At 43.2% G+C, this 25212-nt stretch overlaps 1 protein-coding gene across 1 annotated transcript; it reads left to right on the plus strand.

Moving 5' to 3' along the window:
- The first annotated feature begins 12401 nt into the window (after positions 1 to 12401).
- On the plus strand, positions 12402 to 24989 carry Rdh12 (retinol dehydrogenase 12). Its single transcript, XM_021202441.1, has 7 exons — positions 12402 to 12605; positions 14606 to 14724; positions 15157 to 15312; positions 16370 to 16474; positions 17282 to 17491; positions 22259 to 22448; positions 24291 to 24989. The coding sequence occupies exons 1-7, from the start codon at positions 12538 to 12540 to the stop codon at positions 24391 to 24393; spliced, it is 951 nt and encodes a 316-aa protein (XP_021058100.1). The 5' UTR covers positions 12402 to 12537; the 3' UTR covers positions 24394 to 24989.
- Positions 24990 to 25212: the final 223 nt, after the last annotated feature.

A 25212-nucleotide genomic window follows, 5' to 3' on the forward strand; every position in this document is an offset into this window, starting at 1 on the left:
TTGAGACAGGGTTTCTCTGTATAGCTCTGGCTGTCCTGGAACTCACTTTGTAGACCAGGCTGGCCTCGAACTCAGAAATCTTCCTGCCTCTGCCTCCCGAGTGCTGGGGTTAAAGGCGTGCACCACCATGCCTGGCTCAGCAGCTTGTTTTTTTTAACAGGCCAATCTTATAGAATAAATACTCCTTTGAGGCAAGTGAGGAATTGACAAACATTCACATATAGAAAGCAGTTAATGCTCCATAGAGATGACAATACCAAGTATACTGCCAGCACTTGGGCTCAGCAATTAACAATAGAAAATACAGTGGCACACCTACAGTGCCATTTGATACAATTTGTGTGTGGGTGTAAGTCATCCCAACACACCAGTACTCATAAGAATACAGTACAACACAGAAATGGTTGCTTCCAGAGGGGAAGTCGTATTACACCTCAGTGTTACAGCTACTGATACAATTTTGTTGCACAAGTAAATAATGCCATACCTATACTCATGTGTGTAAACTTACACATTCAGTAGACCGCCCACCCCCATGACATAAAGCTGGGGAAAGTGGAAGGACTCAGTGGAAGGGGGAGGGCAATATGAGAGGATAGTATGGGCAGGAATATGGTCAAATTGCATATGTGTGTGCATGAAATTGTGGAAGAATAAATGATAATTTTAAAAAGGAAAAAGATTTTTTTTAAATTACAGTATGAGCATTTTCCCACACTTACAAAATTAAAAGAAAAACACATGCGTGAAGCCCAGCAAGATAAGTTTACAAATGCCTGCCAAAAGCAAACCTTTTCACCTTCTATTTGGACATTCTGTTTTGTTTTAGTTTGGTTTTGCACCCCCATCCCTTCTTGAGATGGGCTCACTCTAAAGTCCCTGGCTGGCCTAGAATTAACAGAGATTTACCTGCTATGCCTCCCGAGTATTGGGATTAAAAGTGTGTGCTACCGCTGCCCGGCTCCATTTGGTTTTTATTTTTGTTTTATTTTGTTTTATTTGTTTTTATTTGTTATTTATTTGGTTTTCATTTGTTTGTTAATTTTGTTTTGTTTTTTGAGGCAGAATCTTACTGTGTAGCCTAGGCTGGCCTCAGACTCACGAGGTAGCCCAGGATGGCCTTGAATTCACAGTCCTTCTGCCTCAGTGTTCTGAGCATTGGGATGGTAAGCATTAAAAAGGGAAGTGAGGAGGGCATGAAGATAATGAAGTGACGTGGGCTATGGCAAAGCTGAGACAAGGAGACTGAGAAGCAGGCCTTAGAATCCTCAGAGACCAGGAAGTGCCACAAAACCACCAGAGCCAAGCTGATATCAAAGTAGGGTATTGCTGTGGCAGACCCACCCATGTTGTTTTGGGGAGGATTGTGGAAGGACTTTGGAGCTCTGGGCTAGAAAAGCCATTCATCGTTGAGAGCTCAGTGGGATGTTCTATAGACATTTGGAAGATAAGATTGTTGAGAGCAGTGCAGAAGATGGAGGCCTGGCTTGTGAAGTTTCAAAAGGAAGTTTAAAAAGACTCTTGGAGGCCTGTTTGCTATTTTGAATTAATATTTTTGTCATTCTGACCCGTGTGAGCTGAAAAGTCAGCTGTAGTTAACAAGAGACCAGCACCGTTGAAGTGACCTTTGTGTTACTGGGACAATTGATGCTGGTTAGCTGGAGTCAGAAGTTAGTGATGATTAAGAATAGACCAGCATCCCTGGGGTGAAATCTTCTGGGAAAGTGTGTTCCAGAAGCAGCCAAGGTCATAATTCACACTGACAGCAGCACTTAGTAGTGTAAGAGTCACCCAGTGGTGTGAGTTTTGAAGATACAGAGAGGTCATGGAGAAGAGCTGAGGCTTGGCACTGTGAGAGGGCAGGAGAGGCCACTGGTGAAGGTGTCGCCTCAATAGCAGTGTATGCCCCAGACTGAAGGTCATGCAGAGGAGCTGAGGCTTGTCCCCATGAGAGGACATGAGCTGAAACTATAGGAGGAAGTACCACCCAGTTGCATCACAAGACCATTTTGGAGATGCCAGAACTGTGGGATGACCACCAAGAACAATAGCAGCAGTGGCATGGAGCCAGCTGGAGCCTTGGAAGACAAGCTGTGTGTGCTCAAGAGGGCAGATTAGAAGTGACTCGGGGTCCCTTGTAGAAGCCCTGAAGATTGTGAATGTGTGAATGGATCCCAGACATTGAACACGGGGCTACTTACACTGTTGGAGTTAGGTTTTTACTTTGTTTAGATTGTGACTGTGCCCTCATTCTTCCCTCCTGAAGTAAGGAAGTATTTAATTAATTTATTTATTTTTTCATTTTACGGGCTGGAGAGATGGCTCAGCGGGTTAAGAGCACTGACTGCTCTTCTGGAGGTCCTGAGTTCAAATCCCAGCAACCACATGGTGGCTCACAACCATCTGTAATGAGATCTGATGCCCTCCTTTGGTGTGTCTGAAGTCAGCTACAGTGTACTTACATATAATAAAATAAAACAATAAACCTTGGGGCTGGAGTGAGAAGAAAAAAGATTCTTTTACAAGAACCCACAGTTGAGAGGTTGAATTTTTATTTTACTTTTTAAAAGATTTATTTATTTTTATTTTATGTGGATGGGTGTTTTGCCTGTATGTATGTCTGTGTACCAAGTGTGTGCAATATTCGTGGGGGCAGAGGAGAGGAAGAAGGCATAAATTCTTTGGAACTGGAGTTATAGATGGTTGTTTATGTGAGTGCTGGGAATTGAACCCAGGTCCCCTGGTAGAGAAGCAACTACTCATAACCTCTGAGCCATCTCTTCAGCCTGGAGAAACTGAATTTTAGGAGATTTTTTTAGGTTTTAAAAGAGACTTTGAATTTTTTTTTTTTCGAGACAGGGTTTCTCTGTATAGTCCTGGCTATCCTAGAACTCACTTTGTAGACCAGGCTGGCCTCGAACTCAGAAATGCGCCTGTCTCTGCCTCCCAAGTGCTGGGATTAAAGGCGTGTGCCACCACCGCCTGGCTGAGACTTTGAATTTTTAGAGACTGATTTTTAAAAGTGTTTGAATTTTTAAAGACTGTGGGCCTTTTAACACTCGTAAAATGTTGTATGTTGTGATGTTGGTGTTCATGTGTGACCTTGGAGATGAAAGGAAAGTTATGACTGAACAGTGATATATGTTTGTGTGTCAAGTTGACAAGTTGTCATTTGTCCTGGCTTTTGTCAGCTTGATATAAGCTAGACTCATTTGAAAGGAGGGAACCCAAGATACATTTTGCAAAACACAAGAAAACCAAGAAGGATGATCATCGTGTGGATACTTCATTCCTCCTTAGAATAAGGAACAAAATACCCATGAAAGGATATAGGTACAGAGACAAAATTTAGAGCTAAGATGAAANGATGGACTATCCAGAGACTACCCCATCCNGGAATCCATCCCATCATCAGCCACCAAACCCAGATACTAATGCACATGCCAGCAAGATTCTGCTGAAGGGACCCTGATATAGCGGCCTTTTGTGAGGCTATGCCAGTTCCTGGCAAACACAGAAGTGGATGCTCACAGCCAGCTATTGGATGGAACACAGGGCCCCCAATGGAGGAGCTAGAGAAAGTTCCCAAGGAGTTGTAGGGGGCTGCAACCCTGTAGGTGCAACAACAATGTGAACTAACCAGTACCCCCTGAGCTCATGTCTCTAGCTGCATATGTAGCAGAAGATGGCCTAATCAGCCATCATTGGGAAGAGAGGCCCCTTGGTCTTGTAAACTTTATATGACCCAGCACAGGGGAAGGCCAGGGCCAAGTAGTGGGAGTGGGTGGGTAGGGGAGCAGGGGCGGGGGGGGGGCGGTATAGGAAACTTTCAGGATAGCATTTGAAATGTAAATAAAGAAAATAATAATAAATAAATTTTAAAAAAAAGAAAGGAGGGAACCTTAATTGAGAAAATACCTCTATAAGATCCAGCTACAAGGTATTTCTAAAAATTAGTTATTAGTGTGGAGGAGATGGCTCAGCTGTTAGAGCACTGACTGCTCTTCCAGAGGTTTGGAGTTCAATTCCCAGCAACGACATGGCGGCTCACAACTATCTATAATGGGATCGGATGCTCTCTAAGAAAAAAAAAAAAAGAAAGAAATAAGAAAAGAAAAGAAAAGAAAAGAAAAGAAAAGAAAAGAAAAGAAAAAATTAATTATTAATGGGGGAGGATCCAGCCCATGGTGGTTGGTGCTATCCCTGGGATGATGGTCTCAGGTTCTATAAGAAAGCAGGCTGAGCAAAGCCATTTGAACAAACCAGTAAGCATCACCGCTCCAGGGCTTCCTTCTGCATCAGCTCCTGCCTCCAGGATCCTGTCCTGACTTCCTTCAATGATGGACACTGCTGTGGAAGTAGATCCTTTCACTCTCAAGTCGCTTGTGTCATGGTGTTTCATCACAGCAATACAAACCCCTAAATAAGACACATGTTCCAGAATGTGGCTGAATCTGGATCAAAGGGTAACGTAACCTTGGGTTTTTCCACATAATCTCTTTGTTTCCCAAAATAACGACTCTGAGACTTAGTTAATTAAAAATAAATGCCTAGGCCCTAAGCCTTTTCTTGTTCCTCAACTGACTCATAACTCAATTAACCCATATATTCTACTCTAAGTCCTGAAGTTGGTTACCTCACCTTGTTTCATGCATCTCTCTCCATCAGTGCTCCCAGGTGAAAACCCCCACATCTATTCTATCTTAGCATCTTCTCTCTCTTTCTCTCTCTGCCAGATGTGCCCACCTTCTATTTCCTGCCTAAACTAATTGGCCACCGGCATTTTTATTGACAGGTGAAGCTTCCACACAGTGCACAAGCGAGTCTCTCTACAGGGTCAAATGAGCATAGATACTTGCAAATCTATGTGTGATATATTATTCACAGTAGCTAAGATACGGAACTGCCTAGGTGCCCATGAACAGATGAATGGCTAAAGGAAATGTGGTTGTATTACTTACATTTTTACTGCTGTGGTAAGGTCATGATCAAAGCAACTTATAAATGAAAGCATTTTGTTGGGCTCACAGTTCCAGAGTTCCTGATGGCCAAGCAAAGTCATGGTAGCAGCGACTGACAGCTCACATGTCAAACCACAAGCATGAGGCAGACAGCACATGAGGAACAGCATGAGTCTTTTGAAACCTCAAAGCCCACCCCTAAGGATATACTTCCTCCATCAAGGCCACAACACTTAATCCTTCTGAAACAGTTCCACCAACTAGGGACCTATCAAGTATTCAGTGAGCCTATGGGCTCATTCTTCAAACCATCATAGTGATAGACATACACAATGGAAATTTATTTAACTATACAGAAGAATGAAATTGTGTCATTTTCAGGAAAGTAGTTGGGACTGAAGATCATCATGTTAAGTGAAATGACAAAGATTTCATGTTCTCTCTTATATCCATAACTTAGATTTATTTATAAATATAATCATATGTTTATGGAATTTAGATTTATTTCTCTTCCTATCTACCTATCTATATATTCTAGCTATCTACTTCTTACCTGTGTATCTGTCTATTCACACATACACACCCACCCATGACAAGGAAGCACTGGGGAAAAGCAGCAAATGAGATGGGAGGAGGGAAGGGGGAGGATAGTAAAGGGACACAATTATAATGCATATACTACAATTTTATAACAAACCCCATTATCTTATTTGCTAATTTTAATAATTTAGAAGGGTGGGTCCAGACAGAGGATGGCAGTTAAGGCCAGAAGCACAGACAGAAGCGAGGGAGAGTGGGATGGGCCTGGAATGTACATTTTTGCTTTATATCAAACAGTGAAAGGTTTAGATGGAAGAAGGAGGCACTGAATTCGTGTCCTACTTCATCCCCCAAAGAGATTACAATGCTCAACAAAGCCATTTCTCCCACCCATACCTGTTTCCCACCACCCATCAGGCAGGTCTTCTATCTGTGTGTTCTGCTCCTCTTCATGAGCATGCTCCTTGAGTATTCCTTTGGTGAGTGGCACCATCCTTCTGCATGCCTCCAGAGAGCCTGATGGAGCTGTTAGAGAGTAGCCTGATGGAGCTGTTAGAGAGTAGCCTGATGGAGCTGTTAGAGAGAGCCTGATGGAGCTGTTAGAGAGTAGCCTGATGGAGCTGTTAGAGAGAGCCTGATGGAGCTGTTAGAGAGTAGCTCCCCCCCACCCTCCAGTAGGTTGGGACCTGGCAAATCACCCCTCAGCAGCTGTAATCCAACATCACTTTCATTTATCCATGCTGATAAAGTGCTCAACATTGGGAGAGAAACGAACAAGCTTAAGGCCCAGGTAACAAGCTGGCTCCCAGATAGCACTGACTTACAAATTAATATCTTTCTGTTTCGTGTTTACATATAGGCATGGATTCAAGGAGAATACAATGTAGTTAGGAAGGAGTCTTTGCTTTATTGCTTAAGGTATATTTATTTTGCAAATGCATTTGAGCAAGAGTTCTCCAGGGCAGTCTTGTCAGACCATTGTTCCAATTATCCATAGTTGAGTAACAATCGACTCACACTTAGGAATTAAATAAAATTTATTTCACAATGGTCATGATCTAGTGATAATTAGAAGTTCGGGAGAGCTGCTCAGGGTGACTCTTCTGCACCCTATGGACTGTGAGAGCTTTGTGGGGGGTACAATTGATGTTTGGGTAGATCTGGGGAAGTTCAAGAAGGGATCTCTCAAATGTCTCAAGTTTTGGCAGTAAAGCTGAGCTTAGGCTGGGAGACTCTCTCTTTGTAGTCTCAGTGCCTCTCTATGGTCCTTCCCGGAATGCTGGTTGGTCATCTTCTCCTCCTCTTCCTCTCCCTCCTCCTCCTCCTCCTTCTCTTCCTCCTCTTCTTCCTTCTCTTCCCCTTCTTCCTCTTCTTTCTCCTCCTGCTTTCTTCTCATATTTAAGGAATTTTATTTAGTATTTATAAATTTCTTTGCATAGGATAGTTATAAAGCAAAAATTCTGGTAATAGAAAGCTGCTTACATCCATCCACAATAGAATATAGTTTTAGCTATGCATGTAAATCTTGTGTGTTGAATTTCTAATAAAATGACTTTATTTTCCTGGAGTGATAGTCAAGAGACAGGAAGACTCCCAAGTCTGAACCTAGATGCCACTTCCGTGTGGTCTGTAGTTCAAGACAGTAACATGGAGGTTTGTAATGAGAATTTTGGTTACTTTCAAAATAGAAATATTATAAGAATGTGTTTTCATTTTAATCCCAGGTGTGAGATATGGGGCTGCTTTAGGCTGTCCACAGCAGCTGACTATGATTTGCCTTGTGCTCTGGCAGAGGTGTGATTTTGCCAGCTGCATTTAGTTTGTGTGAGTGTGGGACATTTGGAATTCTGGGGACTTTTCAGAGGATTTATGAATGCTTGAGTCCCAGTAGGGTGGGGCTGATTGGCCAGCTGGTGGTTGGACAGTGGTGGTGCACACCTTTGATCCCAGCACTTAGGAGGCAGAGGCTGGCAGATCTCTGAGTTGAGGCCAGCCTGGTCTACAGAGTTAGTTCCAGGACAGTCAGGGCTATACTGAGAAACCCTGTCTTGAAAAAAAGCACGAACAAAAGGTGCTCAAAAGAGATAGATATAAGTCAAACCGTTATGATTGTCTTAAGGAAGAAGTAAATAAATGTAGTATGTGGGAGCAGGAGGCAGGGTGAGGGAGTGACTGATGAAGCTGGCTGGGGGCTGCAGAGAATGTAGAGATAAGACATACAGGGGTTAAAGGTTTATTCAGCCTAAGAACATTTAGAAAGTAAAAACAATAAAGATAGCAATGTCCCAAGTTTTCATTCTGAAATATTTCCTGGGTTGACTTCCACAGCAAAAAGTTTCAAAATGATTTTTTTGTCTTTCTTTTGTTTTGTTTTGTTTTCTTTTGCTTTTTTGTTTTGTTTTAATTTTTTTATTTATTGTTTCTTTATGTTTGTAAAATCTTAACTTGAAAAAGATTGAACATTTATAGTGTTTGTAGAGTTTCATGGTAAATATCCAACCAGTACCGCCTACTTTCTGCACTTACATTTTTGCTGCATTTACCACGTACTTAACATAGATACAGCATGGCCACAGAGATGGCTCAGTGGGCAAACGACCTTACTGTTGACCTTGACTTGAGTTCAGTTCCTGAGCCCCTGCTGGTGGAAGGAGAGAACTGACTCCTGAAAGCTGTCTCTGACCTCCACCTGCACTCATGACACACATACCACCCCCAATAAATAAATACTAGTAAAACATTTTAAGGGCTGGTGAGATGGCTCAGCGGGTAAGAGCACCCGACTGCTCTTCCAAAGGTGCAGAGTTCAAATCCCAGCAACCACATGGTGGCTCACAACCATCCGTAACGAGATCTGACTCCCTCTTCTGGAGTGTCTAAAGACAGCTACAGTGTACTTACATATAATAAATAAATAAATCTTAAAAAAAACACATTTTAAATATAGTAAATATACAGTGTATCATTGGTCTTACTTCCCCCTGTCCATCAAACATAGTATTTTATTGATGCACTTAATATACTTAATACAAATGCAACAAGCTTTTCTGAATTGTGTGATATTGTGGCAAGTGCTAGTTTTTTTAAAAAAAATTTGTGATATGCTATTGACATTTAAGAATTATTTATGGGCTGGTGAGATGGCTCAGTGGTTAAGAGCGCCGACTGCTCTTCCAAAGGTCCTGAGTTCAAATCCCAGCAACCACATGGTGGCTCACAACCATCTGTAACGAAATCTGATGCCCTCTTCTGGAGTGTCTGAAGACAGCTACAGTGTACTTACATATAGTAAGTAAGTAAGTAAGTAAGTAAGTAAGTAAATACTTTAAAAAAAGAATTATTTATTTATTTATTTATTGTATGCATATAAATGTTTTGCCTGCATGTATGTATGTATGTGTACCATGTGTATGCCTAGAACTGGAGTTACAGACTGTTGTGAGCCACCATGTTGGGGCTGGGAACTGAACCTGAGTTCTCTGCAGTAAGTGCTCTTACATACTGAGCTATCTCTCCAGCCCTGTTAATAGACTTTTTTTTTCAAAATAAATTGAATGTATCAATTTCCTCTTAGAAACTTCAGCATGTATATCATTAATTATAGTTCAATATTTTATCTAGTTTTATTTTTATATGAAATTTATATATAATGGAATGTAAAAGTTTCAAATGTATAGTTATCATTTTGACCAATGCATAGATCCATTATTGGTCCCAGGGATTGAACCTGGGTCATCAAGCTTTGTGGCAGATGCCTTTACCCAATGAGCCATCTGACTGGCCACTCTAAAGTCCAACCCAAACTTCTACCAATACAAAATATTCTTATCACCCAAGAAAGGCATTCATAAGAGGTATGGCTTAAACTTTTAAAAAATTACATTTATTTAATCATTTATAATTTATTTTATTTTGTGTATGTGTGATGCTCACATGACATAGAAAGCATGTAGAAGTTAGAGGACAATTTCAGGGAGCTGATGTCACTCCATCACTTGGGTCCTGAATATTGAATTCAAGTCATCAGGCTTGGAGGCAAGTGTTTTTACCCAATGAGCCTTTTCATTAGCAGGAGGGGCTTTTTAACTTGTTCATGTATACAGATCCCAGATATTGTAGGTCAATAGAGTGGGCAGAGGTAAACAGAATAGAACTATGAGAAATAAAGTTTAGGAGATCAAAATGATTAGTTGATGACTAGCATCCCAGACTCTGTGAGATACTAGACATTTGCTGCGTTTCAGTGAGCAGACGAGGTTGGCTGAACCTGCATTAAATGCATGGGATCTAAATGAAACTTTGCTGTGCTCAAATCCTTTCAGTATCACACCTACCAGAGCTGGGCTGTGACTTGGTGTTAGAGAATGCAGTTAGCATGGATGAGGCTCTGTATTCACTCTGTAGCATCAGAACCAACATCTCACACCAGGATTCTCCCATATGCCCAACAACCTGAAAAACAGCGTTTCCCATTTGGAGGTGATTGTACCCCACAGTGGGCAGTTGACAATGTCTCGAGACATTTTTGATTGTCACAGGAGTGGTGCTTAGGCACTTGACTGAGTAGAGCTCAGAGATCCTGCTAAACACTCTCCAATGTACAGAACAGTCCTTTACCATTTTATAACCCCGAATGACACCTGCTACAGGTTAAAGCTATGCTATAGGAGGAAGTCAATCACAGTTTACCCTCAAAGCAAGCAATTGTTTATTTTTTTATTCTTTATTTTTTTTAGAAAGTTGATGTGCTATTTTACCCTTTAAGATCAAGAAGAGAGGCTGTAAAGATGGCTCAGTGGTGGTTAAGAGCACGTCCTGCTATTGCAGAAGACCCTAATTTAACTCCCAGCACCTACACTGGGTGGCTCACCACTGTAAATAACTCCTGTATCAGAGAAATTTAAAGGCATATGTGGATACCTGCATTCATGGGCATATGCCTTCCCTACATCATTTAAAATAAAATTTAAAAAGATGAAAAAAGAGACACAAAAACTCATTATTGAATAAACAAGATACAAGCAGGTCTGGTGGCATTGCACACATTTAATCCTACACTTGGGAGGCATAGGCAGGCTGAGTTCTGTGAATATGACATCAGCCTTGTCTAGTACCAGACCAACCAGGGCTATATGGTAAGACCCTGACTCAAAACAAACAACCTCTCCCTATCAACACAAACGAAAACCCACTACCACCACTACCAACAATAAAACAAAAAAAAATTCTTTATTTTGGTACAATTTTGAGTGTGGCAGCAAACTGCTCATGACTAGAAATAGACATATTATTGTACAAAAGATCTTTCAGGAAAACCACTGGGGGCCATGCTAGGCTCCTACTTTTCTCATCTGGATGCCAGGATATGTCATTTGAGGATGAAAAGAGGGGGAGAGGAGGAATGGAAGAAGAGGAAGAGGCATTTACAGTTTTCACACTTGCTCTGATTCTATAGGCTCTGTTCTTACAGAATGTTCTGGACAGTAATGACATCGGCCACAGCTCTGTGACTGCACTTGACAAATCACCACCAAAGGTCAAATCAGAGAGTAGCTCCTCATCTCTGTTTTATAAAACATGACCTGTACAGGCCCCACTGCTGTGCCCTCCCCTGAGTCTGCCTGACCTGCAAATCGTCTGAGGTGAGCAGCCTGAGTGTCCATGGGGAGATTTGCAACTGATAATCACTCCCATTGGATAATCAAGTAAACCATAGACCATAGAGCTTGAAGGATGATGAGCTGGGATTTGAGTCTAGCTCGAGAATACTTAAATACTCTACCCTTGCTTGACATGTCATGGGGTGTGTCAACCTCACTGAAGTGTAATGTAAAGCACACACACAAAATGCCCAAATCAAAAGTGCCTGACTCAATGATTGTTCACAGTAAGCACACCTTTGTACTAGCATGAAGATCAAAGACCAGCACATTGCCAGCTCCACAGGGCCTTTAGCCACCCCCTATTTCTTCCATTTATTTATTTTTAACATTTACTTATTTAATTGGGTGTATACATGTGAGTGCAGGAATTCACAGGCATGTATGGAGGTCACAGTGTCACTTGGGGAGTTGTCTGTGGGACCTGGGAACCAAACTCAGGTCACTGTGCCTGTTTGCTATTGCTGGTACCTGTTGAGCCACTTTCCCTGCCCTGTTTATTTACTTTGGGGTTTGTAGGGACATGCATATGGAAATTAGAGAACAAGTTTTCAGAAGTCAGGTCACTCCTTTTACTTTGTCTTCGAAGCAAGGTATGTGCATACCTACCTCTTGATTCTACAGTTCCAGTTCCTCGAGGCTACTTGGCCTTTGAGCTCCAGTTTCCATTTTGAAGTAGGATTACTGTGGTTACAGATGGCAGCCACTCTTCTGACATGAGTTGCCACATCTGACTTCTACATGGGTCCTGGGGATTGGACATATACCAACAAGCTCGCATGGAAAGTGCTTTGACCTACTTAGCCATCCTTCTTATCATCTCTCTTCCATTTTTAATCACACATATTTCAAGCATCACTAGGACTTGGAGGGGTTTTTGTTTGTTTGCATGCTTGCTTTTTTGTTTGTTTTGTTTTGTCACAGTTTATTATGTTGTTTAGGCCAGTCTTGAACTTGTAGACTCAAGTGATCATTCTGCTTCAGCCTACCAAATAAGTTGATTATAAGACTTTGTCTGGCTTTTCTGAAGCCTGATGATAATGTGTAACATATTCTATCTTGAAAATAGCGTGTTGGGGGGGGCGGGGGAGGGAAACTCCAGTATTGCCAAATTCTCTCTTCCAATATAAGGTGAAGCCCTAATCTTTCCTTAAGCCCCACCCCTCCAGGACTACATCTCCCAGGAGGCTGTGCTCTGGCGGCTCTCGGATTTAAGTAAGATTCTGGGCATTGCTTAAGTCAGCCAGTTGCTGAGTGCCCCGCAGTGAGAGGAACCAAGAGCCAACAGAAGCTGCCAGGAATTGGAGCCAGAGAAGGATCCTCCGGCCAGGTTGAGGGTGGTAGCTGCAGAAGCAGCAACTAAGAAGGTCGACAAGATGCTGGTTATCTTGGTACTGTTCACATCCTTCCTCTCCATCTTGTATCTGACAGCTCCATCCATCAGGTTTGTTTTAATCCAGCAACTCAAAGATACTTTACGAAGATGGTTTTGACTTCTAAAAGAAGAAAGAGGGAAGGCGGCGGAGGCGAGATTAGTACATTAAAAACAGGGAAGGAGGGGTTATCGATTCCTCCGCAGAAAACGAGAAGGAAGCACCTGGGTGGGAGGAGGTGGGGCTGATTTGAATGCCGAGGAAGGCGGGAGTAGATGAGTCTTGTGGCACTTTCCTCTGATTCCTTTAGATTTCTCTGACACTTTCCTTTTCTTTTCTGTCGCTAGATGAGGTGAGTGTCATGGGGACTTTGTCGTTAAGGGACTCCTTGTCAAGTAGTAGGCACTCTGGGACGGAAGCAAACTCTCTTCTCTTGATACTTCTCTCAAGAAGTGTTTTGGAGCTGACTCACTGGGGATTTATGGAGGTGCCAAGAAACGGCTATTCTATGTGGAGGCTTTAAATTTTGTTGATGATTAGAAAGGTTAGGAGCCAAATGTGGTAGCGCATGCCTTTAATCCTAGCACTCAGGAAGCAGAAGCAGAAAGATCTCTGAACTGGTGGACAGCCTGATCTACAGAGCGAGTTCCAGGGCAGCCAGGGCTATACAGAGAGACCCTGTCTTGAACCTTTGCCCCTGATGCCCCCCCCCCCCCCCCCCCCCCCCCCCCCCCCCGCAAAGGAAGGTTAGATAGGCATACTGAGGACAGAGTGTCAAAGTGTCATACTTGATCCTGGCCACCCTTAGAAATGACTTAAACATCTTTGGGCTTCAAAGGTTTTTTTGTTTTGTTTTGTTTTTTATTTGCTTGTGTGTTTTTGTTTTTGTAAAGTAGACATAATACCAAAATGGCTGGGGGAATTAATATAAATGGCATATGGAAAGATAGTATGTATGGAAAATGTGGAAAGATAATGAGTGTAGAAGCTATCTAGCATGGGGATAAACTGGGTGTAGAAAGTGTTTAAACCTGGACAGATCTTGTATAGAAAATCAAGCCTGGGATAGACCTCATGAATGTAGAAAAGTGTCTAGCCTGGGCTAAATATTGAGTGTAGAAAATCTAGCCTAGGCTAGACAGAGCATGTAGAAAGTATTGAGAAAAGATAGTGTATAGAAAGTGTCTAGCTCAGTGTTTGTCATCTAGTGATGTTCAGGAAGTATTCTAGACTCTCTGGTCTTGTTTTCAACAAGCAAGTTTTCTCAGAGTGTGCCAATGACCTAAATAAAATCCATAACAAAGTGCCAGAAAGTCACTCAGGATGCACTCTCTCTCTACACAAAAGAGACAACTGAGGGTTAAGTAGTTAATGAGTCAACCCAGATGCTATCTGCTAGTTCCTATGGTAACTATTGGAGCCATAGGGCTCAGGACCATTGAGTCCTCTAATGTGTATCACCCATGTGATTCCAATGTGGGTCAGAGGAGGAAGCTGACCCACGGGAGTCTAGAGATTAGACTGAAAGCGGGTTTTTTTGTTGTTGTTGTTTTTTTATCTGACAAGGAATGTCTCCATTGGCCTTGACTCAGGAGCATTTTATCTGCTGCTCAGGTGACTATTTTTAGCTTCTGGACACATGACCTTTCAATTCTTGTCTATGAGCTGGCCACTACCTTACCCAACCAAAAAGTGGTCCATGCAAATTAATTTCTTTTCTTTTCTTTTCTTTTTCTTTTTCTTTTTTCTTTTTTTTTTGGTTGTTTGTTTGTTTGTTTGTTTGTTTGTTTTTTGAGACAGGGTTTCTCTGTATAGCCCTGGCTGTCCTGGAACTCACTCTATAGACCAGGCTGGCCTCGAACTCAGAAATCCACCTGCCTCTGCCTCCCAAGTCCTGGGATTAAAGGCGTGTGCCACCACTGCCCGGCTGCAAATTAATTTCTAAAGATGATAAAGTCTTATGACTCCAAGTTAAAGGCCTCCCTCTTTGGGTTTATGTGGCCTTTCTCTTTAATGCATCTCAGCACGAGTTTGGGGAAATGGTGGATGATTTTCCTTCCTTTGGCAACAGGAAGTTTTTTGCTGGTGGAGTTTGTACAACAAATGTCCAGATCCCAGGGAAGGTAGTGGTCATCACAGGTGCCAACACAGGCATTGGCAAGGAGACGGCCAGAGAGCTTGCTCGAAGAGGTGAGTTCTTTCCTTCGGTCTCTGCAGTACCACACTTCCTGCCCTCTTCACTGGGGTTCTGCCTGGATTTCCTGTCTTTCTTCCTGGTCTTGGAGGCTCTGATAGGAATTCAGAGAAACTGGAATCCAAGTCCAATTCAAGTCCAACTAATTTATTCTGGCTTTCAGCATCGTTCCTTTCCCTCCTGCATCTTTCCTATTTCAGAAAGTAAGGAGAATAACGTCTCAGTGTAATATTGGCTAAGTCAGTTATTCTAAGGTAGATACTAAGCAGGATTAAATATTAGAGGGTTCTTGATCCCACTGTGAGAATTTGGAAGTGGCAATATGGCCACTCCACTGCCATAGGGACAGCTTTGAGTACGCTCTACCTATCAGCCATAGCTCACTTCCTGTACCTCTACACACATTGCCCTGTTTACTTTGGTCCCAGGAGCACGAGTATACATTGCGTGTCGAGATGTGCTGAAGGGAGAGTCTGCTGCTAGTGAAATCCGAGCAGATACCAAGAACTCCCAGGTCCTAGTGCGGAAATTGGATCTATCTGACACCAAATCCATCCGAGCCTTTGCTGAGGGCTTCCTAGCAGGTAAGGTTCCAGTGAGTAGCCAGGAAGGCAGGAAACTAAGTGTGGAATGGCTACTCCACCCAGAATATCTATGGCCCTTGCATCATACCCGTGATCCCACTGGGCAGGTTTATGTAGGTAAACCAGCTGGGCAGGGAATTGGCAAAGGGATAGCGGGTGGACAAGCTGGGCAGGATCCTTATCGGCATTTAGCTCCACAGTGAGAATCTTGGAGGTGTCGTCTCCATGTCTGAACTTGTACCTTGGCATAAGGTGTGACCCAGATTCTGCCCTTTTCTTTCATCCAGAAAATCAACCTTCTGTGGCTACAGGCACTAGATGAGTTTGTGCCATTGTCAAAAGGCTCCTGTGTCTTGGGAAATTACCAACATATACCAAGAACTACAGCTCCTCTGAAGGGGTCTGTAAACCTATAGGAGGAACAATATGAACTAACCAGTACCCCCAGAGCTTTTGTTTCTAGCTGCATATGTAGCAGAGGATGGCCTAGTTGCCATCAATGGGAGGAGAGGCCCTTGGTATTGTAAAGATTATATGTCCCAGTATAGGGAAATGCCAGGGCCAGGAAGTGGTAGTGAGTGGGCTGGGGAGCAGGGCAGGAGGAGGGTATAGGGGACTTTCAGGATAGCATTTGAAATGTAAATGAAGAAATTTTCTAATTAAAAAAAAAAAGAACTCCAGCTCCTTGAGGGACAAGGTTTATGTTTGCCTTGTTTTACCATGTCTTCTCAGGGTCCATCAATGTGGGCCTACTCCAGAGTTGGTAGTTAGTATGCATTGGCTATATAAAGGAACAAATGGTGTCCAGGATGATAGCAGCAAGTAATATTAGAAACCCAGTGGCAATGGAGAGTCCATATCACACAGACAGGTCTGGATGGGGATAGTTACTGACTTCTGAGCCAACACCTTATCTTGGAAGGCAAGAGAAAGATGAGTGTTAGCCTTGCCCAACAAAGAGTATGCACAGATGAAAGCCAGGGTGAACACTTGGGACAGTGACAGGTAGATAGACGATGCCTTGCTAGCCACGGGTCTCCTTGATTGCTCTCAACAGAGGAAAAGAAGCTCCACATTTTGATCAACAATGCAGGAGTGATGATGTGCCCATATTCTAAGACAACAGATGGCTTTGAGACCCACTTTGGAGTCAACCACCTTGGTAAGTATCTTTGGGTGATAAAAAGTGAGTTATAACCTACCTGGTTCTTTGTAGGAAGATAGCCCTGCACCAGGGTTCAGGATCTCCATTGGTCTTCAAAGAGCCTCACAGAATCCTCATAGGATTCCCCCTATACTAGACACATGGCTAAGCAGTCAGAAATGTGACTCTGTGCATTCTGTCCAGAAACCTCATCTTGGAAGATGCTAGGGAGAAAAAATATCATCCTTGGATGGGGCAGTGGCAATGCAGGGTTTGTTGGGCAGGATCAACCTGTGGGTACTCAGGAATCTGGATTTGGCAGGGGAAGTAACATTTGTATGAGTACTGAAACAAGCCTTGGGCTACTGGAACCAAACCTTGAGACGTTGACACACAAGATAAATTGTTGCTCAGTTTCTGGTGAAGATTCTTTCTAGTCAAAGAGGCATGTGGCATATTCCTGGATCCTAGGTAAATGTTATTCTCCCTGACTGCTATAGCTTTCTTTCTGTATGAGTGTGAGGGCCCACGGTTATACAGAGATATTGGGGGCTAGCAGATTGGTATATAAACAATAGATACATGAATATAGGTTAGCTATTGTCTTACTGCAGCCTATCTTTGTCCCTTGCTTTGGAGAATGAACTAACTCAGAGTAAGTGACCAGTTAGCACTCAATGTATCAAATGTCATTCACATTCAGAAGGCAGAGGGCTGGTTCAGAAGTCCTGCCATTCAATCCACATTCAATCCACATGTGCCATTCAATCCACATGAGCCTAGGGATATTCTACCTGGAGGTTTTCTTTCTGGGTTGCTTTGTAGGCCACTTTCTTCTTACATACCTGCTGTTGGAGAGGCTGAAGGAATCTGCTCCCGCACGGGTGGTCAACGTATCCTCACTTGTTCACCTGTTTGGCAAGATCCGTTTCCATGACCTCCAAGGCGAGAAACGATATTGCAGTGCTTTTGCCTACAGTCACAGCAAGCTGGCCAATCTGCTCTTCACTCGAGAACTGGCTAAGCGGCTCCAAGGTAAGTGTGGGGAAATAATAAAATATTAAATGTCTTATTATTTTAAAGATTATAAAGATATTATTTATATGCTTATATGATATAGATTATATTATATATATTTAATGTTCAATTATAAAAATAATAAAATAAATATTTTATTATTTTAAAAACAAAAACAAGAACGGAATCCTTGGTCCAGATTATAGGTTCATAGAAACTTCTGGAACCAGGCTGTTGAACATATATTTTTTTAGTAGTCTTCTGTATAGTCCAGAAAATGATAACTGTGCTTAACAAAAAGTCAATAAGTGAGTTTATTCGGTATATAGCAAACAAAAAACAGAAGAATAAATAGGTTGGAGTTCTGACTGAAAAAACTGAATAGAACACAGAACGGCCTCTAAGTAAAAGAACAAGTAGCCTCGGCTGAACATAACATCATCATCAAAGTAGGCACCTACAACGTCCAGCTGTTGGGACTGAAGCAGTCCGTTGGAACGCCCTCCTTTAGCTTTTTCTCCACAGATGAGCTTCCAGTGACTTTACCTTCTACCTGTCCTCAAGAACACAATGTTTGTTTGTTCATTTGGTTGGTTGGTTTGGTTTGGTTTTTTCAAGACAGGGTTTCTCTGAGTAGCCCTGGCTATCCTGGAACTCACTCATTCTGTAGACCAGGCTGGCCTCAAATTCAGACATCTGTCTGCCTCTGGCCTCAAATTCAGACATCTGCCTGCCTCTGCCTCTTAAGCGCTGGGATCGTGGGCCATAGTGTTGCTAAGAACATGGTGGTTTTTTTGTTTTGTTTTGTTTTGTTTTTTTGTTTTTGACACTCTTAACATTTTTCCCTTTCCCTGTTACAGAGCCAGGGGCCATCCTGACCCAGGGAAGGGCAGGGGCTTTTGGAAGACATTTGACATAAATATGCTTGAGCCTGAAGGAGGGCAATCCAGCTTCCAGAGCTAGCTTCTCAGTGGGTTCACACGGCGTGGAAAATTTTACCAGTGCAATGTACATTCCAAGAAGGACCTCTGTGTGCCGAGAGGAGTGAGGCCCTGTTCAGAATCTTTTTTTATTTGGTTTTTTGAGATAGGGTTTCTCTGTAGAGCCCTGGCTGTCCTGGAGCTAACTTTGTAGACCAGACTGGCCTCGAACTCAGAAATCCGCCTGCCTCTGCCTCCCGAGTGCTGGGATTAAAGGCGTGCGCCACCACGCCCAGCTATCCCTGTGCAGAATCTTGGTGCTGTCCCACAGGAAGCACAGCATCTAAGAGGTGCTGGAACACTGGCCTCACCTGACATCTGTTACACTTTTGCCTCCTGTTGTTTCATTTTGTTCTTACAGCAACCCTTTGTCACAGTCAGAGTGGATAGTATTCTTCTATTTTAGGGGTCAGAGCTGAGATGGTGGAAATGGCTAGATCAGGATTATACAGCAAATGGAGCCGTCTGTCTGGACTGTGGGAGTTACTTCTGTAAAGGAGGCAGAACTGGGACGGGGTCTCTCTGCTTCTTCCTCCCGTGTGTCTTTCTCTGAGTTCTGCTAAGCTCCAAAAGGGTCCTTGCCTATCATCGGGGAGTTAGGACTGGATTCCGGGATCCTGGGCCTGAGCTGTGTATGCGTAGACCTGTTCCTTTAACTTCCCCAGCTGCCTCCTCAACTGTTACAGGATTAATAATTTTAATTATTACTAATTCTGCATTTCCCTGGGGTCTAGGTAATCTGCAGGCTCTGATGTCTCTGAGTCTTGGGGACTACTTGATATTGTGAATAATTCAGAATTTGGCATTCAGGATGCCAAAGCAGAAGAATAGGACAATCGTGGCTTTGTGCACCTGGCACTATTCAAGCCTCAAACTGTTCTAATGAGGTTAGCGCTATTATTTTACTCCCTCTACAAATGAAGAGAATGGCACAGCTGTATTAAGGAGTTTGTTTAAGAAGGTAGCTGAGAGTTCTCATTCTGCAATCTAGCAATGGGAGTCTAGCACTCTTTACCTCACGTGAGGCATTACACCTTGATCTGCAGCCGACTAGATATGACCTTGGGTGATTTATTTAATTTCTCTGCATTTCAGCTTCCTTGGTACGTGAGCATCTTAATGTTACCTACTGCATAAGCCTCTTTTTAGCATAGAGACGTGACCAGCCTCTGCCCACTGCTCGACAAGTCCTCCTACCCCTGATTAGTTGAGCAAGAAGGTGCTATTCCAAAAAAGGAGAAGCAAAGGGTGGGACAGAATTGTTTGACCTTGGTGGCAGGTGACACCTGTGTTGGGTAGAGCTGGTATCAGGAAGAGACACTCTCTCACCGTCAGATAATCAAGAGTTTTGGCCAGATCTTTGGACATTTATTGAGGCAGTGAGGAGCTAGGTGCCCAGACTGTATATTGAAACGGATTAATAAGTAACTTAGTGACTTGGCCCATAATCCTCCCCCACAACGCCCTACAGGTCAATTGAGGATAATCTTTCTCTAACAAGCCGTAATTAAGCAGCCCAATGGCAGCCCATACCAAACCAGTGTATTATTTTTTACCAGTTTATTTCCCCATGGTGCCATCTTTCTCAACCAGCCAAGGATGCATTTACAACCGGATTTATCGTCCAAATGTTAACAGGAATGGCATCATTTGTCTCAACATTCTGAGACTGTAGCAGTCTCCTGCTTGAGTTATTCCCTAAGCTACCTTGTCCATTTTGTCCTCTGCAAAGTGATCCAAACTTGCATGCCCCATGTTCCCCTATTGCCAGAGATTCCTAATCTACAAAACAGTGTTGCGGATGAGCGTGCATCCCAGGAAAGGAGTCTGGAAGGCTGTGGAATGTCACCTTGAACTCAGAAGAACCTTCAGGAGAGCTGGAACCAAGTCTATGTGGCTGTTCCTCTGTTGAGTTTCTTATCCAGCTGTCAGACCTCACCTTCATTTTATTTTCTCCCAGCTTTGGACAATGACTACTTTCTAAAATAGTTACAAGTGAAAAGTTGTCCAAGATTGATATTTTTTTAATAGAATGTGTGTATTATGTGGCCATTATCTTCACTTAACTTGGTTGTGAGAGACACTCTGTTGTCACATCAAAGGAAGCTTCGGCATTCTAGCTGTGCCTCTTCTTGTTTAAGTCATCTACTGTTAGAGATATATTCTGTATCCATAACTGAGGTGGCTGCAGAGCTGGTATTGAATACATAGCATCATCAGAAGGGAAAGTGTGATATAAGCTATGTGTGTCAGTGGAGTGGAAACTGAAAGTCAGGCACGTTCTGCCTTCTAAATTAGACTCTCAAAACCTGTGTACTTTTCTTTAAATTGTGGCGAAACTCCGAGTTATTTGCCCATCTTCCATCACACTGTTTAATGTTTCACTGACTAACTGATGCCAGTGGTTAGTGGCTGATTGCACCAACGATAGCTCTGCTAGTAACTGATTTATTTTTCTTCAGTAATGTGGTATAAACCAAACAAAACTAAAAAGAAGTGGGATAACACAGGCAAAGTGCATAGTGTGGTTCTGGTAGGTAAAAAGTACAGACAGCGAGGTGGTATCAGAGTTGTGTTGGGGGCAGCATAATGTCCCATAATTCCCACCAACACCCCTCCATACACACCTCATAAATGCACTTGCCTAACTAGCCTCTACCCTCAACCTTTCAAACAGGTCGTGGGCCCAAAGCTTCTCCCATACTAAAGGTAAAGATACTGCTATCAATGATTAACACTACTAGCTCCCACATGCTTTTATTCGTCATATGTAAGCCCCCATATAAGATAACATTGAAATAGGACTCTGCACTCGGAGCCTAGAAAGCTGAGTAGAGATCTTTCTCGGAGAGGTTAATTCATTACTAGGCAGGGTAAGCAGGACCTTTTGAAGCCTGGGCTTTTATTTCCCAAGTCCCTTCTTTTTTTTTTTTTTAATCAATGAATTAATTTATTTTACATCCGAACCACAATTTCCCCTCCCCCCTCTCCTCCCAGATTCCTTCTCCCCCCTCCCCTCATTCATTTCCTCTTTCATTTCTCTTCAGAAGGGCAAGCCTCCCTTGGATACCAACCAGCCCCAGCATATCAAGTTACCCATGACACCTCCTCACCTATTAAGGATTGACGAGGCAACCCAGTGTGAGGAAAGGCAGGCAACAGAGTCAGACAGCCCCTGCTCCCACTGTTAGAAACCCTACAAGAAGACCAAGTTACACAACTGTAACATATGTGAGGAGGGCCTCGGTCAGTCCCATGCAGGCTCCCTCTTTGGCGGTTCAGTCTCCCTGAGTCCCTGCAAGCCCAGATCAGTTGATTCTGTGGGTTTTCTTGTGCCTTTGACCTACAATTTGTTCTGCCTGCAAGACATACTAGGGGAAAGATACTAGGGGAAAGTGGCCAACCAATGATTTTGTCCAGCTTGCATCCCATGCTTTGAGAGAGCCCATCAACTGACAGTATCTGGAGGGTCAGGACCAGGCTGGATAGCCCAGAGACCTCCGATAGAACCAAACAGGACTGGCAGTAGCAAAAAAAAAAAAAAAAAAAAAAAAAAAAAAAAAAAAAAAAAGGCAATGAAATGATTCCTAGTGATATTCTGCCATACTCATAGATTGGTCCCTAGCCTAGTTGTCATCAGAGAGGCTTTACCCAACAACGGATGCAAACAGATGCAGTAGAGATCCACAGCCACATATTAGGCAGAGCTGGGGGAATTCTATGGAAGAAGGAGGCAAGGGATTGTAGGAGCCAGAAGGACTCCTACACCGTGGGTCCCTGGACTTACTGTACCTCTTTGTCCTAGGGACTGGAGTCACCACCTACGCGGTTCACCCAGGTGTCGTCTTGTCTGATATCACCAGGAACTCCTACCTGCTGTGTTTGATATGGCAGCTCTTCTCACCCTTCTTCAAGTCCACCTTTCAGGGGGCTCAGACCAGCCTGTACTGCGCCCTGGCGGAGGACCTGGAGCCCCTGAACGGAAAGTACTTCAGGTAGGAGCTGGCAGTGCCGGCTGTGCCGGCTGTGCCTGCGAATTCCAGCACCACTCAGACTCCTTGTGCCAGATGATGGAATCCAGGCTTGGGTCAGGTCTGCAAACCAACTGCAGTGAGTTTTCCAAGGAAACTTAAGTTAGAAAGAATTGCTTTTCTAGCTCTGTTTTATTCCAATGTGCCACCTTTCTGTGAGCACCATTGCTTTCTGAAAGCCGCAAAGGCTTTCCCTGTTGGTTGTACTATAACAAGAATGTTAGGAGGTCCTCTGGATTTTTTTTCCGCTAAGGCTCGGCTGATTTGACATTTGGATTATTTGGCATCATCCAATGCTAGGGGAAGGTCCTGTCTATCCAGTGGGAGCCCTCCCCTTCAGTGTTGTCAAGACTGACCTTACCTGTTGGTGTGTAGGGATAGAAATTTGGGTACCACATGTAAACACAACTCTGCTTGTAGCCAGAACTTCCAAATAAGGAATCCCAGATAAAGGCTCCTTCCCCCTCTGTGATTTAGTTCAGCCCAGTTTGTTCTGCTGCTCTTTGCTAAGTGAGGCACCCTTTCTTCTCTCTTTCTTATATGTAAGTACACTGTAGCTATCTTCAGACACTCCAGAAGAGGGCGTCAGATCTTGTTATGGATGGTTATGAGCCACCATGTGGTTACTGGGATTTGAACTTCGGACCTTCGGAAGAGTAGTAGGGTGCTCTTACCCACTGAGCCATCTCACCAGCCCCCATATAGAAGTTTTATAAGTATAAAAGATGGAAGCATGACCTATGGGGCAGTCTATCTCTCTTCTGTTATTCCTCCTGGCCTTACCGCCTCTGCTCACTTTAAAACAGGACGGTGTTTAAATGGGTCCCACTGGGCACAAATCACTCTGGTAGAAATTCAGAGTTTCTCTAAACTTAGTAAGAAAGTAACCATGGTGTTATCTGTGACTCTGCCACCATAGGGTTACAGGTATTTTCATATCACATTGCATCATTAAAGATAATTTCATAATGTCTCTTTTGCTCACAATTACTTTGAAGTAGCATTCATCCATCTGGTATTATATCTTATTGTAGACTATAGTAAGAAAAAGCCTATGTATTGCTATTTAAAGTTTACATTTATATGTATATGTACATAAATGTTTATTTTATTTTTTTAAATTTTTTTTCTTTAAAGATTTATTTATTTATTATACGTAAGTACACTGTAGCTGTCTTCAGACACTCCAGAAGAGGGCGTCAGATCTTGTTACGGATGGTTATGAGCCACCATGTGGTTGCTGGGATTTGAACTCCGGACCTTCAGAAGAGCAGTCGGGTGCTCTTACCCACTGAGCCATCTCACCAGCCCATAAATGTTTATTTTTTAAAGATTTTCTTCAATCTGTGTGTGTGTATATATGAGTATGTGCATGTGTGTGAGGCCATGGAGGCCAGACAGGCTTTTGTATCCTAGAGTTCCAGGTGGTTGTAAGGCACTTGACATTGTACTGGGAACAAAACCCTGGTCCTTTAGAAGAGCAGCAAACATTGTTAGCTACCAACTCATCTCTCCAGCCCCTATGTTTTGGTTTGTCGAGATGGTCTAATTGCAGTCCAGGATAGGTTCAAAGTCACTCTGGAGCTAAGGATGGTTTTGAACTCCTGATCTTCCTGCCTCTGCTTCCCAAGGGCTAGGATTATTTAGTCTGTGCCACCACATCTGGCCTGAAATACTTAAGAATTCATTTCAGTGTAGCTTCTTTAGGTTCAACGCACACATTTTATATCATTCAAAATCTATTCCGAGGACCATGTTCCATGAGGGCCAATTTTCATTCTAACATTCATCCTTTCTGCCTACCAGTGACTGCAAGAGGATGTGGGTATCCCCAAGGGCCCGGAACAAGAAAACAGCTGAGCGATTGTGGGATGTCAGCTGCGAGCTTCTAGGAATCCAGTGGGAATAGTTGGCCCGAAGACCAAGAGCCTTTTCAGGTCCAATCCATGCCAGAAAAAAAGAGGACCAAAGAGAAGGTTGACCTGAAAGGATTATCCTGGCTTGCTGCTGCTGTGGCTCCTGCCTACTAAGAACCTTCGGGAACCCTGTATGAACACAACATTTTTGTGAGGCAGGGTTGGAGTACAGGATGATAGTCACATTTCCAGCCCATTCTCAAAGGCTTAGAGAATCCACAGCTCTCCGGGGCAAGAGAGCTGATCATGGGGGTGGTAGAGGATCCTGGGAAGTTAGATCAGTTTCCTCCCCAGTACCATTGACATGAGCTTACACGCTCACAGGGACACCAGCATCACACATTTCTATACCCTCAAGCTCTAGATAGGCCTCTTAGAAATGAAACGTTAGTCACAACCCTGGAGTCTGGACCAACTCAGGAAGACGTAGCTCACTTTGGCCAAGCTTCATTTCTTCCTTTGAGTATCCTGGAGCCATTGTATGAAGCCGGGCCTTCCCGTTTTTTTTTTTTTACCATGTAGATTTTTCCCCCCTAAACCATTCTCTTTACCTCAATTTTTAGAGAAATAAAGATTTATATTCTTCTCATTGCCTGGTGTCTTTTCTTAGAGAGACATGGAAGAGAGAAAATCAGTCTGTTAGTCCAGTGAGATACATGTCCCCCTACTCAGTCATTTACCCATACATCCAGAACTTCCTTACAATACTGTCTGGGCACAGAGTAAGCTGGTCAGGTTAGGTGTTCTGTCAGGTCTTCTCTCTCTCTCTCTCTCTCTCTCTCTCTCTCTCTCTCTCTCTCTCTCTCTCTCTC

The sequence above is a fragment of the Mus pahari genome, chromosome 7 (genome assembly GCF_900095145.1).
Source record: "Mus pahari chromosome 7, PAHARI_EIJ_v1.1, whole genome shotgun sequence".
Taxonomy (NCBI): Eukaryota; Metazoa; Chordata; class Mammalia; order Rodentia; family Muridae; genus Mus; species Mus pahari.